The 17,008-nt window shown below is 41.1% G+C and overlaps 1 protein-coding gene across 1 annotated transcript in view; it reads right to left on the bottom strand.

Moving 5' to 3' along the window:
- Positions 1-4,505: 4,505 nt before the first annotated feature.
- Positions 4,506-17,008, bottom strand: part of LOC122922717 (peroxisome proliferator-activated receptor gamma coactivator 1-alpha-like) — a gene marked incomplete at its 3' end in the record, with an annotated part of 54,612 nt that continues 42,109 nt past the window's right edge. The window contains exons 3-5 of the mRNA XM_044273417.1: positions 11,247-11,441; positions 5,728-5,850; positions 4,506-4,707 (exon numbers count right to left, since the gene is read on the bottom strand). Of these exons, the coding sequence (XP_044129352.1) occupies positions 4,506-4,707; positions 5,728-5,850; positions 11,247-11,441 (520 nt within the window). The remainder of the gene's footprint in view (positions 4,708-5,727; positions 5,851-11,246; positions 11,442-17,008) is intronic.

Genomic DNA, 17,008 nt, shown 5'->3' on the forward strand with positions numbered 1-17,008 from the left:
CAAAAGAGTGAGAGAAAGAAAAAGGGAGTGGTAGAGAGAGAGATAGAGAGGGAAAGAGAATGAGGGAGAGTGGGAGAGAGAAAGAGAGAATGAGGGAGAAATAGAGAGAGGGTGGTTTAAAGAGGGAGAGAGCAAAAGAGTGGGAGAGAGAAAGAGAGAGAGAGAGGGTGGGAGAAAGAAAAAGGGAGAGGAAGAGAGAGTGGTAGAGAGAGAGAAATAGAGAATGGGTAGAGTGGGAGAGAGGGAGTGAGAAGAAGTGGGAGAGAAAGAAGGAGAAAAATAGAGGGAGAGTGGTAGAGAGAGATAGGGAGAGAGTGAGAGAGAGTGGGACAGAGAAAGAGGGAGACAGAGGGGGAGTGGGAGAGAGAAAAAGGGAGAGGACAGAGAGAGGAGAGAATGGTAGAGAGAAACAGAGTGGGAGCTGACAGAGTGGTAGAAAGAAATAGAGAGGGAAGAGCAAGAGAGAGAGGAGGGGAGGGAAAGAGGGAGAAAGAGCAAGAGAAAGAGACAGCGAGAGATGGAGGCAAATTGGAGGAAACAAATTTTAAGAAATGTGTTCATCTCTAGTGGGGATAAGCTTCTGATTGTCCAATGGCTGAGACCTCCACCAGTCACAAGATCGGGGGTCCTGTGTCTCCCCGTATGAATGGAGTAAAAGACCAGTACAGGGCTTGACCTCTCTCCGGCAGTCTCATAGACATGAATAAATAAGCAGTGTGCATAGATTCTTATGATGATGATGGGAAAACAGGACCCCCATTCTCAAGATCGTAAGAGTTCCAGTAGTCTGACCCCTACAAATCTTGCAGTACTATCCGTGAGGCAGTAGTCATGACATCTCATACAGCCAGTTAGAAACCTCCTGATGAGAACCCACTCAAAATGGATGTCTCCGGTTTGGCTGATGATCAGTGCTAGTTTTAAAGAAAATTGGGCTTTCCACTTCTGACTAGCCATTTTTAGACAGCTATTCTCATCATTTTAAAATACATATAACTATAAAAACACAGATCCATATGCTCTTTTTATTCAAAGGATTTTATATAAATACTGCCACGCAATGCCAAATAAGACTTCCACAATACTGCCATTCAGTGCCCACATAATACCACCATATAATATAACGTTATTATTACCATAACACTGCCATATATTTCCCACGCAATACTGCCATTCAGTGCCCACATAATACCACCATATAATATCACGTTATTACTACCATAACACTGCCATATATTTCCCATGCAATACTGCCATTCAGTGCCCACATGATACCACCATATAATATCACGTTATTACTACCATAACACTGCCATATATTTCCCATGCAATACTGCCATTCATTGCCCACATGATACCACCATATAATATCACGTTATTACTACCATAACACTGCCATATATTTCCCATGCAATACTGCCATTCAGTGCCCACATAATACCACCATATAATATCACGTTATTACTACCATAATACTGCCATATATTTCCCACGCAATACTGCTTTTCAGTAACCAAATAAAACTCATTCAATGTCCACATGATGCCATCATACAATACCAAAATGGAGATGGTAAAATCTGTGCTGGTCTGTTCTCTGTCTGGTTCTGCAATCTAGTACTTTTAGGCGCCCCTAGGAATGGAGGGCAACTTCCCGCTATGCCATCCCTTAAACCAACCGTCCTGATGACATAGGTCTTGTTTCAAGGCTATTTAAGAGCTGCTACTAGAGAGACAGACTTTTTTCCCGGAGGAGAGCTGTTCCGCATAGATTCCCTAGCTGGATCTGATGTGGGTGGATATGAAGAGGCAATGGCCGAGTATTTGAAGTATATTATTATAATTATAGAAACATTACAAAAAAATATTACAGAGAAAAATTAAGGAATTAGGGATGCATTTAGACTAGTGATATTTTTATTTGTAGCAGGCTGCAGAAGTCATCTAATCAGAATGAAATAAAAAGTATCATAAAGCCGTATATTTCCAGTTACGGCTCGTAGGAAAGTGTATTCTGCTGATAGTTTCTCTTTAAGGAAATCGCTTATTGCTTTGTTTTGCATGTAGGAGTAAAGTGATTTGATTTATAGACAAGCAAGTGTACACTAGGGGAAAAAATCTAAAGCCCTTCTGGAATTACCATGTGGAAAATGACCCATTAAGCATGCTATTTAGCAATAAAAATGAAAGGGAGCCACAATGGATATTTCCTGAGTTACATAAGGAATAGTAATGTCGAAAAAGTAAGCCATCAGGCATGAAATAGACAAAACTGCAGACATTTCATAGAAACCTGTCCCTAGGGCTCACCCTGCAGCTCTGACGAGGGAGCGCTACATGACAGGTAGAGCATAGGGGACGGATGGCAGGAGGGATACAGGATATATAAATGTGGACACCGACAGGAAAGGAGCCGATCACTGGGGGTATATGACAATGACCAGAGCCCCCAAGTGGGCATCTATCTATCTATCTATTATCTATCTATCCAGGGGCGGATGGGAACTTAAAGTGGACCTTGAAAAAAATACTAAAAGTGGCCCCATTTTGTAGTTGGGTCCAAACTGATGGAAGGCAGGGCCAGCTATACCATATTGTGGCACATTATACCACCCCAACAGAGCCAAATCCCACATCCATCACAAAATACTGCCAGCAGCACAAAATACATCCCCAAATAATTCCACTGCCCGGCCCTGAGGGGGCATCAGCCCTGAGGGTATTTCCCTATAAGGTCTATGAAAAATCCATCTACCTATCTCATATCTATCTATCTATCTATCTATCTATTATCTATCTATTTATTATCTATCTATATATGTCATATTTACTGTGTCTATCCATCTATCATTTCATATCTATTGATATCTATCTATCTTCTGTCTATCTCATATCTATCTATCTATCTATCTATCTATATATCTATCTCATATCTATCTATCTACTATCTATCAATTTATTATCTATATCATATCTACTGTGTATATCTATCTATCATTTCATATCTATTGATATCTATCTATCTTCTGTATATCTCATATATTTCTATCATCTATCTATCTATCTATCTATCTATCTATCTCATATCTATCTATCTCATATCTATCTATCTATCTTTCTATCTATCTCATATCTATCTATCTATCTATCTATCTATCTATCTCATATCTATCTCATATCTATCTATCAATCTATCTATCTATCTATCTATATATGTCATATCTATCTATCTATCTATCTATCTATCTATCTATATATGTCATATCTATCTCTCATATCTATCTATCTATATATGTCATATCTATCTCTCATATCTATCTATCTATCTATATATGTCATATCTATCTATCTATCTATCTATCTATCTATCTATCTATATATGTCATATCTATCTCTCATATCTATCTATCTATATATGTCATATCTATCTCTCATATCTATCTATCTATATATGTCATATCTATCTCTCATATCTATCTATCTATATATGTCATATCTATCTATCTATCTATCTATCTATATATGTCATATCTATCTCTCATATCTATCTATCTATATATGTCATATCTATCTCTCATATCTATCTATCTATATATGTCATATCTATCTATCTCATATCTATCTATCTCATATCTATCTATCTCATATCTATCTATCAATCTATCTATCTATCTATCTATATATGTCATATCTATCTATCTATCTATATATGTCATATCTATCTCTCATATCTATCTATCTATATATGTCATATCTATCTCTCATATCTATCTATCTATATATGTCATATCTATCTATCTATCTATCTATCTATCTATCTCATATCTACTGTATCTATCTATTTATCTATCATTTCATATCTATTGATATCTATCTATCTTAATCTTTCTATGTATCTACCTATTTATCTATCTATAAAGTTCTACCAAACTCTATCTTTTCTGCACTGTGATAACTTAGTAGTGTAGCCAGCAATTCTATGGAAAGCAAAGATTTCCACATTTTTCTGATGTAGTGGAGTTGGATATGTCACTTGGCACGACTTACTGTATCCCTGTGTGCGATTTTATGTAAGACTGCAAGGAACCTTACTGGGTACAGTATCTTAAAGAAAGTCTGTTATCTCTCAGGGCCCTCTAATCCCAACTAAAGCCTTTGCTATAATGTTTTTAGTGCACACCCACGGCAGTACCGCTCCATTTGGTGCACTTTCGCTCCCCTAGTAACACCACCCATAGTCACAGGCTCTGAGAATTTAGAGCCAGTAGCAATGACACAGGAGAAGTCAGGTGCACCCACCCCATGGTAAACCAAAAAACATAACTGCATAAAAATAGACACAATCCTATAGAATAAAAAAGGATTAAAACAGTGAAATCCGCATATACGAGACTGAGGCAAGCTCCGCACAGTCATATGATCCACAGACGCTGGCAGCATGCAGACCCATTTCAATGAGTAAAGACGACATCAAATTTATGCCGCCTCTATGAGTCCCCAATCTACCTTGAAAATGTGGCTGAGGGTGCAAGCAGGGCTTCTTTTTGGTGCATTTGTCAAGTCTGTTGTTCGTCCTGCTCTCTGTTGATTTGGTCTGAGGAGAGTCATCATTTGCAGTCAGGTACTTAAGGAGCTCGGAGCAGGGACGCCTTTGTGGCTTCTGCGGTTGACAAATGTTTCTGGGTTTATTACTCCAATAGTTCTCGCTCTTCACAGACAGAAATAAAAATATAGGAAAAATAAAATTAGTGAGCTGAGTCGTCAGTGAAAAAATTACAAGTCCTTATCTCTGGTCTTTTATTAATTCTGTGAAGTGTTCACAATGAGTGTAGCCGCTCTATGATCTGTGAATAATTGTTTGCAGAACAAGGAATGAAAATTGCATATAAAATTCCCCAACGCCACTTATGCAGAGTTTTATTCCTTTTCTCCACTGCCTGAGAGTTATCCCCGGAAACGTACAGGCTCCTTGTTATAAAGGATGGGATTGAAACCACTTAGGCTAGGTCCACGCGACGACATGTGTCGCGCGACAGATAGGGCACAACTACACTGCAACATTGTGTCGCACCAATGTCGCGCAACAATTTTCATAATGATAGTCTATGGAAGTGGGATACCAGTTTGACAGCTCTACCGCTTTCTTGACCAGGCCTACATACAGATGGCCACAGAATGTAAATGTGTGATGCTGTAATTGTGTCACTATAGGGGGCTGTCTCTGGTCTCAGTGATGGTCTGACTGAGAGAGTTAACGGGGCTAGCCAATTTCTGAAACAGCCACCCCATGTGTCGGGCCCCTCACAGGTAATATACTCACCCCGCTCCCTGTGCTGCTCCTGGTCCCCGCACCGCCGCTGCTGCTTCTCCCTGTAAACAGATGAAAACATCCGGTGTTGGGGGGGAGAAGCCAATGGAAGGCAGGGGCGGGGACGGGGACGAGCCTCCCTAGCGTCAGCCGCGATACTAGGAAGTATCGTACCCATCACTGCCTGCCATTGACTGCTCCTCCCCGACACCGGATGTTTTCATCTGTGTACAGGGAGAAGCAGCAGCGTCGGGGCGGGGACCAGGAGTAGCACAGGGAGCGGGGTGAGTATATTACCTGTGAGGGGCCCGGTACATGGGGGTGGCTGTTTCAGAAATTGAATAACCCCTTTAAGCAAGACTATCTGCCCTTCTAAAATTGCAAACAATAAATGATGGATGAACAGGAAGACATTTGTACCTTGACGGGAGCAGGGCTTGTCCTGATCCTCTGATTGGGGCTTGCATGGTTGTGCACACTGAGTCCAATGCATTCATTGTAAATCAGCTGAGTGTTAGCTGGAGCCAGTAAGAGCTTTTTAAGCTGGAAAAATAAGATGAAAAGGGGGCACAGTTACAAGACAACGGAGAATAACAATTAGGTGTTAAAATATTAGTACAAATTGGTCAAAAAGAGTAAACGTGCATTTAGACTCACCAATAATCGTCTAGATTATCGGGAACGACCATTCCTACCGTTCCTAAATGTGCCACCGATCACCCGATGAACGAGCGAAATGCTCGTTCGTCGGGTGATCCTATTGTTCATGCAGGCACCACCGATCATGACTTCTGAGCAGCAGATCGTGTGATCTAAACAGTGCCATGATTCTGTATTAGCACAAGGGATCGCTATAGCAATCCCTCGTCCTCATACTGTGCAGGAGATCGCTGCATGTAAATGCGCGGCCTCTTTAACTGAACGAGCGCCTCCTTTCCGACAATCGGCCTATCAGTCATCCTAAATCTACATCCACCTTAAAGATGTATAAAATAATGCAATCAACACAATTAGAAAATAATGAGTTAAACAAAAACACACAGAAATACAATAGAATTCTTTGGAACAACGTTTCTACAATTGTGACTTCTGACACCGGCCCATTTCTGTCCATACACGGCATGCGGGGAATTATGTATTAATTAACAGCACTATCTAAGGGACACCAAAGGGGGAACTTATCACGCCCTGCACTCCAGGATTCTGTCTTTAAAAAGTAGCAAAATTGGACTGTTGCAACTTTTTGAGGACAATCGAGAAACTATTTTGAACCCTTCTGCATTTTTACACCACTCACTCCAGTTTTGAAACGTAGGATGGAAGGTGGAGGAGGTTAGCTCTGGTAATGAGTTTCCCTCCAGATTTATCACTGGGACTTTTTAAAATAGTCACAAACAAGTCCCAAAGCCACTCCAGCGGGGGTGGAGGTGTTGAAAACTGGAGTAGCATTTCTAGACAAAAATTTTAGGTTTAAAGATAGTCTAAATTTAACAAACAGCATGCTCTGCTTGATAAATCTGGTGGAAACTACTGAAGCATGAAGCGTGACTTCAAATATTGCCAATGGTAGAAAATCTCCAGTAATATGCAATAAGGAAGATATTTAATTGTGGAAATGCGGCAAATTACACGTGATGTATCGGCCATAGAAATAGGCCTTCATCAGACTTCAGCCGCTTTTGTCCCTGCCTGAGCGGTGGTGGTTTTAGGAAGTTGCGCAAAATATAATTATATTTTGCGCAACTTCCTAAAACCACCACCGCTCAGGCAGGGACAAAAAGCGGATGAAGTCTGATGAAGGCCTATTTCTATGGACGAAACGTCACGTGTAATTTGCCGCATTTCCACAATTAAATATCATCCTTATTGCATTGCGTATTACTGGAGATTTTCTTCCATTGATTTCACGGGGTGGGAACCCAACATCCAGTAGCAACAAATCAAGCAGAGTGCCACAACGTTATTTTTCAAATGTTACCCCCATGATAAATCCCCCCCCAAGTGTCTTGCTGCATTGTACACTGTATGCAATAAATGCAATGCAGACAACTGCCCGATATTATTAAACCTAGCAAGACAAACATGCAGATTTAGGCCCTTTCATTTCAAGATGCACAGATCAGTAATATGGGACGCATAGCCTGTATTGTCACATTACAGAAGTACTGTCCCCTAGATGCAACGCGTCACATAATTTCACCATACAGTGACACCTGGAAAGCCTGTGGCTCATTCACATGGCCATTGTTCGACCGCTCCATGCATTGGGGAACGCAATTTGCGGTCCCTAATGCAAGGGCACCATCCATGTCGCTGCCCTGACAGATCCATTCCAGACCCATTCACCTTGAATAGGTCCGTGATCCATCCACAACGCAAAAAAATAGAACATGTAAAAAAAAATTGTGATGCAGAGGCACGGAGAGAAACCCCACAATGGCGTTTTCGTTTGTGAGATCCGTTCAGGGCTCTCACAAGCGGTCCAAACCGGATCAGTTTTTCCCAAATGCATTCTGAATGAAAAAGGATCCGCTCAGAATGCATCAGTTTGCCTCTGATCAGTCTCCATTCCGCTCCGGAGTCGGACACCAGAACGCTGCCTGCAGCGTTCTGCTGTCCGCTTGGCAAAACTGAGCCAAACGGATCCATCCTGACACACAATGTAAGTCAATTCAGACGGATCCGTTTTCTCTGACACAATCTGGCACAATAGAAAACTAATCCATCTCCCATTGACTTTCAATGGAGTTCATGACGGAACCGTCTTTGCTATGTTACAGATAATACAAACGGATTCATTTATGACGGATGCATGCAGTTGTATTATTGTAACGGATCCGTTTTTGCAGATCCATGACGGATCCGCAATAAACACAAATTTGAAAGTAGCCTAATTATGTGTGCATGAGCCCTAAGTCACATACAAGTGTACACAACCAGTGCCCACATATTGCAGACCCGCTGTTTGCGGAGCACAATACGGGCACGGACGAACAACGGCCATGTGCATGAGGCCTAACTATGTGTGCATGAGCCCTAAGTCACACACAAGTGTACACAACCAGTGCCCACATATTGCAGACCCGCTGTTTGCGGAGCACAATACGGGCACGGACGAACAACGGCCATGTGCATGAGGCCTAACTATGTGTGCACAAGTCCTAAGTCACACACAAGTGTATTTGGCTGGGGAAAAAAAGCACAGCACAAAGCTATGTGCGGCAGCACCCTTTACGTATTACAAAATGTCATTAAAGCAAAAAAGCCTAAAAAACCCCCACTACAAACACGCTTGATGATTAAAAAAAAAAGGGCAAAAAAATCTATGTGTGAAGGAAGCTGTTTCTAGGACATCAGTGGATTTGCCTCCCCCGGGACCCCACCGTGCACTCTACTTTGTTATAGTAAATGGTGAAGGTCCCAGGGGAGGGAACTGCGCTGTTGTCCTAGAAAGGATGTTTCTGTAGGCGGAAGCCTCTTTTATAGTAATACTAGTTATGAATCTTGTACTGTAGCTTGACATAAGTTGACTTGCTTATATGAGATTTCTAAGATTTCTGCACCATGCTTTATATTGTAATGAGTGTCTTAGTACTGTATATTATCTTCTTACGTCCTTATGCTTTATCAAGTAACATTCACTGCAACAGTAACTGCTTTCACTGTGCACCAACTGGACACAAGAAAATGTCAATGACTTATTGGACAAAAACATTTTCTATCAAGGTATGCCTGCCCCGATCCAAAAACAGGAGCAGAAACGGCAAACTGTACTGCATGCTTAAAGGCGATGTTTTGTATTACTGTATTGTACTCATTTTGAGCAAAAAAAAATTAATTTTCACTTGGTCTTTATTAATAATTTTCAACAGTTTTTTCTCTACAGTTTTCACTTTCAGAGCATTTGCAAACATTTGCTTCCTCCAGGATCCGTCACAAAGCTGCTCTGATCCATCTAGCCATTATCTGTATCTTTCCCAACAGCTCATAAACACTCAATATAGATACATTCTTATCAAACTGATAAGATTTGAGCTTTATTGAGTGTTTAAGAGCTGTAAGGAGTTCAGAGACAAGGGCTACCGTCCCAGCCATCAGAGCAACTCTCTGACGGATTCAATGAAGAGGACGAAGGAATACGCTGCAAAAGCACTGAAAATGAAAGCTATAGAGGAAAAAACTAGAAATTTCTATTTTAGCCACGGGGGCTCTGATCGTGAGGACAGAGGGAGGGGGCTCTGTAAACAGTGGTATCCAAGGGGTTAAACGACTGGGATTAGACTCATCTTAGTTCCTGGTCACTGCCTTCAGTTGTATGCTGTATTATACAGATGACACTCAATGTGTATGGAGCGAGATCAGCGTGTGGGCCTGCTCCATGCAGCCCCTTATCACTAATCACATACATGTACGTGATTATGGGTTAAGAGGTTAAAGTCAGGCAAACCTGATGATTTGGGCGTTAAGTAGGTATGGGGGCAGATGCTGGAGAAAGAAAGATTTAGCATGATGAATTTCAACATGCCTAATCCTTTGTTCTAATGGTTTATTTGTCCCTCCTCACTGAAAAAAGTTGCATGCTCGTTGGCTCTGTGTGTGCATGTGCATAGGGGATTTGGGATGAATAGCTGCTAGCCAAACATTAATATGCAAAATAACCGTGGAGCCAGATATCCCTCAAAGAAAGGAAACCGAGCAAAGGGGTGTCCCTATTACAGAGATCACCAAATCCACCATATTAAGTGGCCCCTACGTCAAGATCCCGCTCTTTTACAAGCTTTAAGGATGTGACGGGGAAGACCTAAGCCGGTTATCCATCCACAGACAGCTGTTTCGGGGTGTTGCCCCTCATCAGTGTGGAGTAGGATTCTGGCTAACCGGGAGCAATGCCTTGGAGACTACTCAAACAAAACAATAGCTGATCTTAGGGAGACTAGCTACAAAAAACACTGTGGAGCTCCACAGTGTTTTTTGTAGCTGGTCTCCCTAAGGTCAGCTATTGTTTTGTTTGTGCTAGCCAAACATGAATTTTCCCAACAACTTTTAAGGCCTCTGCATATGACCGTGTGTATTTTGTGGCCCACAAAATGCGGATCTGCAAAATATGGATGACTTGCCTGTGGCGTCCATGTTGCATGCGTTTTTTTGTGGACCCATTGACTTCAGTGAGTCCATGGTCCACATTTTGCGGCCAAGAATAGAACTCGTTCTATCTTTTTGCAGAACAGACCTATGGACGTAGAAAGTACGCAGATCATCCATGTGCTTTCCGCATCCACAAAAAGATAGAACATGTGCTAGCTATGCTTGGCTGCAAAATGGACCCATTGAAGTCAATGGGTCTGCAAAAAAATGCGATGCAACACGGAGTCCTCTGTGTACTTTGCCGATCCACATGCAGTCGTATGCACGAGGCCTAATGTGCAGAGCCAGCTTTAACCCCGGGATCTTCTTCACATAGCCAAGGAAACTATTCCTATCACCTGCCACTGATCTCATTTCCTAACACTTTCCTCTCACACTGCTATGAATTACCTTCCAGTGGCTTCCATTAAAGTGCCTGAAATAATTTGAGGCTACACGCAAGTATGTGTAATCTGGCTTACATTGGTCAATAAACTCCAGGAGAAAGAGCACTCTTGTCTTGAAAGAGGTGAAATGGATGATATTGATCATGGGCCCCAGATACCATTACAATTCAATGTCAGAAGTTAAAAATAAACCTCCCCATATAAAACGCATCCGTGCACGCCCCCAACTCAATGGCCACTCCACTATTTCAGCATTTCACGTGCAATTTCATCACAGCTATGTCATTCTCTCTTTTTTTTTTCAGACCTAAAATTAAATTCCAAACCTTATTTTGACTACATCATACCCATGCAGCGGGTAGCCAGAAGCACATCCAATTCCTGTTAAACAGTAGGAAGGGTTCTTACTAGTGACGGCTCTTCTGCCTCCTGTGTTGGAGGGGTGCCGTCAGGCATAGATGAAAGGCTGGGATCATGTTCACTGGTCACATCTCCATCTGTCAGTGCATCAAATGAAGGCAATCCATCCTCATCCACAGGGAGACTGTCCAGTGTCTCAGTAAGAACTGCTAGCAGGTTTTCTTCATTCTCCTCTTCTATCTTCTGCAAGAGCAATAATTGAAAGTGTCAATAATATAATAAATCATTTCACCAGTAGTCAACCTCCACCAAGTACATACATTCAATGTCACTGGTTTATAATTAGATGTCACTGGCTTATCATTAGCTGTTGTTAACTGGTGTCTTTATGGCCTTGATGCAGGATTTACTATGGTGCTCCTGAGGTATGGTGTCATAGCAAAGCACGGTGACCACAGGCATAATCATTAGCCAATATGACGACCAAGCTTCTGTCTACAGCAATGATCTTCCTCCCGTGTTGGAGGTCAATGGAGAAATAGATTGGACAGGTTGGATTTCCTGTCCAGTTCTATTGTTTCTCCTGAGATAAGTGTCTAGAAGACACTTATCTCCCTTTGCCCCATAAAAACAAATTAAAAAAATATCCTTCGGTCAACCATTAGGTCAGCTTTAGGTATTATCGTGTGCACAATAATTTCCATGTCTACAGTTTCAACCATATAATCCATATTGCACTGTAAGATACACTAATGGTGGACTAGTCAATAACATGTCATCTGAGCACTGATCTGTCTTCAACATCCTTCCACTAAGGTGTCTTGAAATTTAATAACCTTGTTTCTCCTGAAATAAGTGTCTAGAAGATGCTTATCTCCCTTTGCCCCATAAAAGCAATTTAAAAAAACATCCTTTGGTCAACCATTAGGTCAGCTTTGGGTATTATCGTGTGCACAATAATTTCCATGTCTACAGTTTCAACCGAATAATCCATATAGTACTGTACGATACACTAATGGTGGACTGGTCAATAAGATGTCATTTGAGCACTGATCTGTCTTCAACATCCTTCCACTAGGGTGTTTTGAAATTTAATAAACTTGTTTCTCCCCTTGGATAAGTGTCTAGAAGACACTTACAGTCATGTGAAAAAATTAGGACACCCTTTGAAAGCATGTGGTTTTTTGTAACATTTTTAATAAAAGGTTATTTCATCTCCGTTTCAACAATACAGAGAGATTAAAGTAATCCAACTAAACAAAGAAAACTGAAGAAAAGTCTTTTCAAGATCTTCTGTAAATGTCATTCTACAAAAATGCCTATTCTAACTGAGGAAAAAGATAGGACACCCTCACATGTATTCCCTCTTAAATTGGCTCAGATCTCACACAGGTATATCACACCAGGTGCACATAATTAGTAGATCGTTACTCTGCATGTTGAATGAGGCTTGCCCTATTTAAACCTCAGACATTTAGTTTGGTGTGCTCCTGACTGTTGAAGTGAGAGTGAGCACCATGGTGAGAGCAAAAGAGCTGTCAGAGGACTTCAGAAAAAAGATTGTAGCAGCCTATGAGTCTGGGAAGGGATTTAAAAAGATCTCAAAAGATTTTGAAATCAGCCATTCCACTGTCCGGAAGATAGTCTACAAGTGGAGGGCTTTCAAAACAACTGCCAACATGCCCAGGACTGGTCGCCCCAGCAAGTTCACCCCAAGAGCAGACCGCAAGATGCTAAAAGAGGTCTCCAAAAACCCTAAAGTGTCATCTCGAGAACTACAGCAGGCTCTGGCTACTGTTGATGTAGAAGTACATGCCTCTACAATCAGAAAGAGACTGTACAAGTTTAACTTGCATGGGAGGTGTGCAAGGAGGAAACCTTTGCTTTCCAAGAGAAACATCGAGGCCAGACTGACATTTGCCAGAGATAAAGTTGACAAAGACCAGGACTTCTGGAATAATGTTCTTTGGACAGATGAGTCCAAAATTGAATTATTTGGACACAACAGCAGAGGACATGTTTGGCGTAAACCAAACACAGCATTCCAAGAAAAGAACCTCATACCAACTGTGAAGCATGGAGGTGGAAGTGTCATGGTTTGGGGCTGCTTTGCTGCAGCAGGACCTGGTCAGCTCACCATCATAGAATCCACGATGAATTCTACTGTGTATCAGAAGGTGCTTGAAGAACATGTGAGACCATCAGTTAGAAAATTAAAGCTGAAGCGGAACTGGACCATGCAACATGACAATGACCCAAAACATACTAGTAAATCAACCAAAGATTGGCTGAAAAAGAAGAAATGGAGAGTCCTGGAATGGCCAAGTCAAAGTCCAGATTTGAATCCCATTGAGATGCTGTGGGGTGACTTGAAAAGGGCTGTACGTGCAAGAAACCCCTCAAACATCTCACAGCTGAAAAAGTTCTGCATTGAGGAGTGGGGTAAAATTTCCTCAGACCGATGTCGAAGACTGGTAGATGGCTACAAGAACCGTCTCACTGCAGTTATTTCAGCCAAAGGAGGTAACACTCGCTATTAGGGGCAAGGGTGTCCTATCTTTTTCCTCAGTTAGAATAGGCATTTTTGTAGAATGACATTTACAGAAGATCTTGAAAAGACTTTTCTTCAGTTTTCTTTGTTTAGTTGGATTACTTTAATCTCTCTGTATTGTTGAAACGGAGATGAAATAACCTTTTATTAAAAATGTTACAAAAAACCACATGCTTTCAAAGGGTGTCCTAATTTTTTCACATGACTGTATCTCCCTTTGCCCCACAAAAGCAAATTTATAATAACATCTTTCAGCCAACCATAAGGTCAGCTTTTTTTAGGTATTATCGTGTGCACAAAAATTTCCATATCTGAAGTTTCATATAATCCAAATTGTAATATTTACTATGCAAAGATTTTTGTGCAATTTCTTTGGTGATAGTTAAGGCATCTTGTGGGCCCGCAATTCTTTGCAATTTTTTCTGTCCGGTAACAATTTGGTAGCCAAATTGTAATGTAGGATACACTAATGGTGGACTGGTCAACAGAATGTCATCTGATGTTTCCACTAAGGTGTTGTAAAATGCAATAACCTTTTAAATTCTAACATTACCAGTCACTAATTGTATATGAGAAAGGTGTTTGCCCTTGAAAGGAAGACCACAGACAATCAGAAAAAAACAGGAACGGACATAAATGGACATCAGTTGTTGAAGTTGTTGAACTTCCTGCAGAAGTGGTAGCTGCAAATACAGTGGAGGAGTTTAAGCATGCATGTGATAGGCATAAGGCCATCCTTCATATAAGATAGGGCCAGGGGCTATCCATAGTATTCAGTATATTGGGCAGACTAGATGGGCCAAATGGTTCTTATCTGCCGACACATTCTATGTTTCTATGTTTCTATGAACAAATGTCCAGGATAGTGATGGTCCTGGACATTTTTGAGTTGTCTTCTACTGTTATCTACCGTAACTAAAAGTCTATAGTACCTTATCCATTACTGATGAAAGCTTGCAACTGTTACTGGGTATCAAGACCATCAACTTGAACTTCTAAAATAATAGTGAGATCAGGCTGACTCACCAGAGTACTCTCCTTTGGACTTATGCTCTGACAAAACAATAGACCCCAAGGTTTGGCATCCAACAACCCCAAATTGAAGCCAGTCCCTCAGGCCTATTTCTCAGGGTAGGTTCACAAATAACCTACATCCTTTGTGTCTGGTTTCCTCTGGTGAACCAAATTTTTCCTACCAGTTAAAACCAGATATCCATTTTTTCTAATTAGTTAAAATTTTCTGATTGCAGATTTTTTTTTTAATGTTTCCTGAGCATGATTATGGAGACGGCCATCTTGCCTGAGTGGTTGTTAACAGCATTTAGAGATATGCTTTATAGCAGACACATAGGCCATAGGCACAATGGTCAGGAGGGGAACTAATTGATTTCTATGGGAGAGGTTTCTAGGCATGTTCAGTGACCTGTGCGGAGGTCAGGAGGGAGTAGACAAAGTGTGATATCACCTATTGTGAATGGTGGATCCTGTGTTATCTATCTATATATATATATATATATATATATATGTGATGTATGTCATTGTAAATCCTACCTGTAATGATAAGCAGATAACTGCAGTAAAGTGATCTGCACAGACCAAGAAGTGGTGCCTATTATTAGGCTTAGTGGCCAGTGTACAAATACAGGATTTTATGTGCTTTTTTACTGTTATAGTACTTGCCCACCTAAACCTATATGTACAATAGTACGATTTAGAGGTGAATAGCTGATCATACACGTGGGGAGATGACTGACAGCCAGTCCACAGGGGTTGAATACTGTCCGCCATTGAACCAACATTTGCTCTTAAAAATCAGACCATGCATGGCCACCTTAACAGTGACCCTACTCACAAAAGGCAACCCATCGTCAAAAATGAACAACTCTACTCTGTGGTTGATCAGGAAAAAAATCATTGCAAAATTGAATGAAATCGGAATTCATTATACCACAACTACAGTGAGAAAATGGTTATGCTTAGGCCTTTTATCTTCAATGTGCTATGCATTGTCCTTTTCATGTATAGCTGGAAGTATACCTATATCCTGGGGTCTTCACTATAAAAGGAGGGCCAAGTGTGAGAGAAGCAAGGATGCAAAGATGGCTGGCTTTCAAATGCCCTTGCCAAGATACTGTGGCCATACAGCCGGACCCCACCTATTATATTAATTATCTGCTTTACAAGATAACCCCCTATAGATGTAGGCAAATAATGATGCCTTTTTTTTTTTTTTTGCAGTCAGCACACATTTTAACACAATGGCGCCGCTCAACAGAACGCCACTCTAATGAAATAGATACAGAAGATGACGGCCATTGTTAAACCTCGTCACTGGGATGTAGAACTTCAAAAGCAGTAAAAAATAAAAGATTGTATAGAAGCATAAATAAATGGATCCAACTTTCAAGAAGCAAACAAATCAGTAAGCAATTTATTAAGCTGTGAGAGGGGCTTTGCAGTGCAGTCAAACAGATGCCCTATATTACGATGGCATGGTGCCATCTCTCCAGCTGTGGCACAATCTTGCAATGAGTGGCTGTTTACGGAGTGAATGTGAGACACTAAAAGTCTAAGCTGTCACCTAACAGTGATCTCTCTCTCTGCATATGTCACTAGAGACAAAGCAGTGCCTGTTCTTTAGACACATACAATAGGTCTACCAGGAAACCGTGGCCCATTTACTGTATTCTAAGCCCATGAAAGCCTGGCAGTGCCAGACAAATATTTACATGCAAATCTACCAAGACTGGCACGTTATCAAAGACAATATCTATTATAATATCACAACTGAAGCCTTCACACTCGTGCCCAGAGACAATGAATGTACAAAGTGGGTGATTAGTTACTGCCGCGGTAGATAGACTGGCACCCGGCTCCGGCTGACGCATTCCGTGGGCACAGGTCTTCTTCGGAGCAGTCTCAATTAGTTTTATACAACTTTCAGCAATCAAACGCCTAGGAGAAAGCGACGTATGTAACAAAGACGACTCTGCTAAACAATTAATGTCACATTATATTATCGCCTGTGTCCCAATTTACACAGCAAATAAATCAACGTCACAATAAATAAAGCGCACTTGCCGACTAACACATGTCTGTTTAGAAAGTGACATGGCAGAGCAGCCCATTACTTACTAAAATGACTCTGCAAGGTAACCTTTAGATTTTTGACGAAGCCATTATTTCTAATTATCGCAAATTGCTATTTATATAGAAACAAATTTATTAACTGCGGCGGGAAGGATGGAGTTCTAGAACA

This window comes from Bufo gargarizans, unplaced genomic scaffold (assembly GCF_014858855.1).
Source record: "Bufo gargarizans isolate SCDJY-AF-19 unplaced genomic scaffold, ASM1485885v1 fragScaff_scaffold_664_pilon, whole genome shotgun sequence".
Taxonomy (NCBI): Eukaryota; Metazoa; Chordata; class Amphibia; order Anura; family Bufonidae; genus Bufo; species Bufo gargarizans.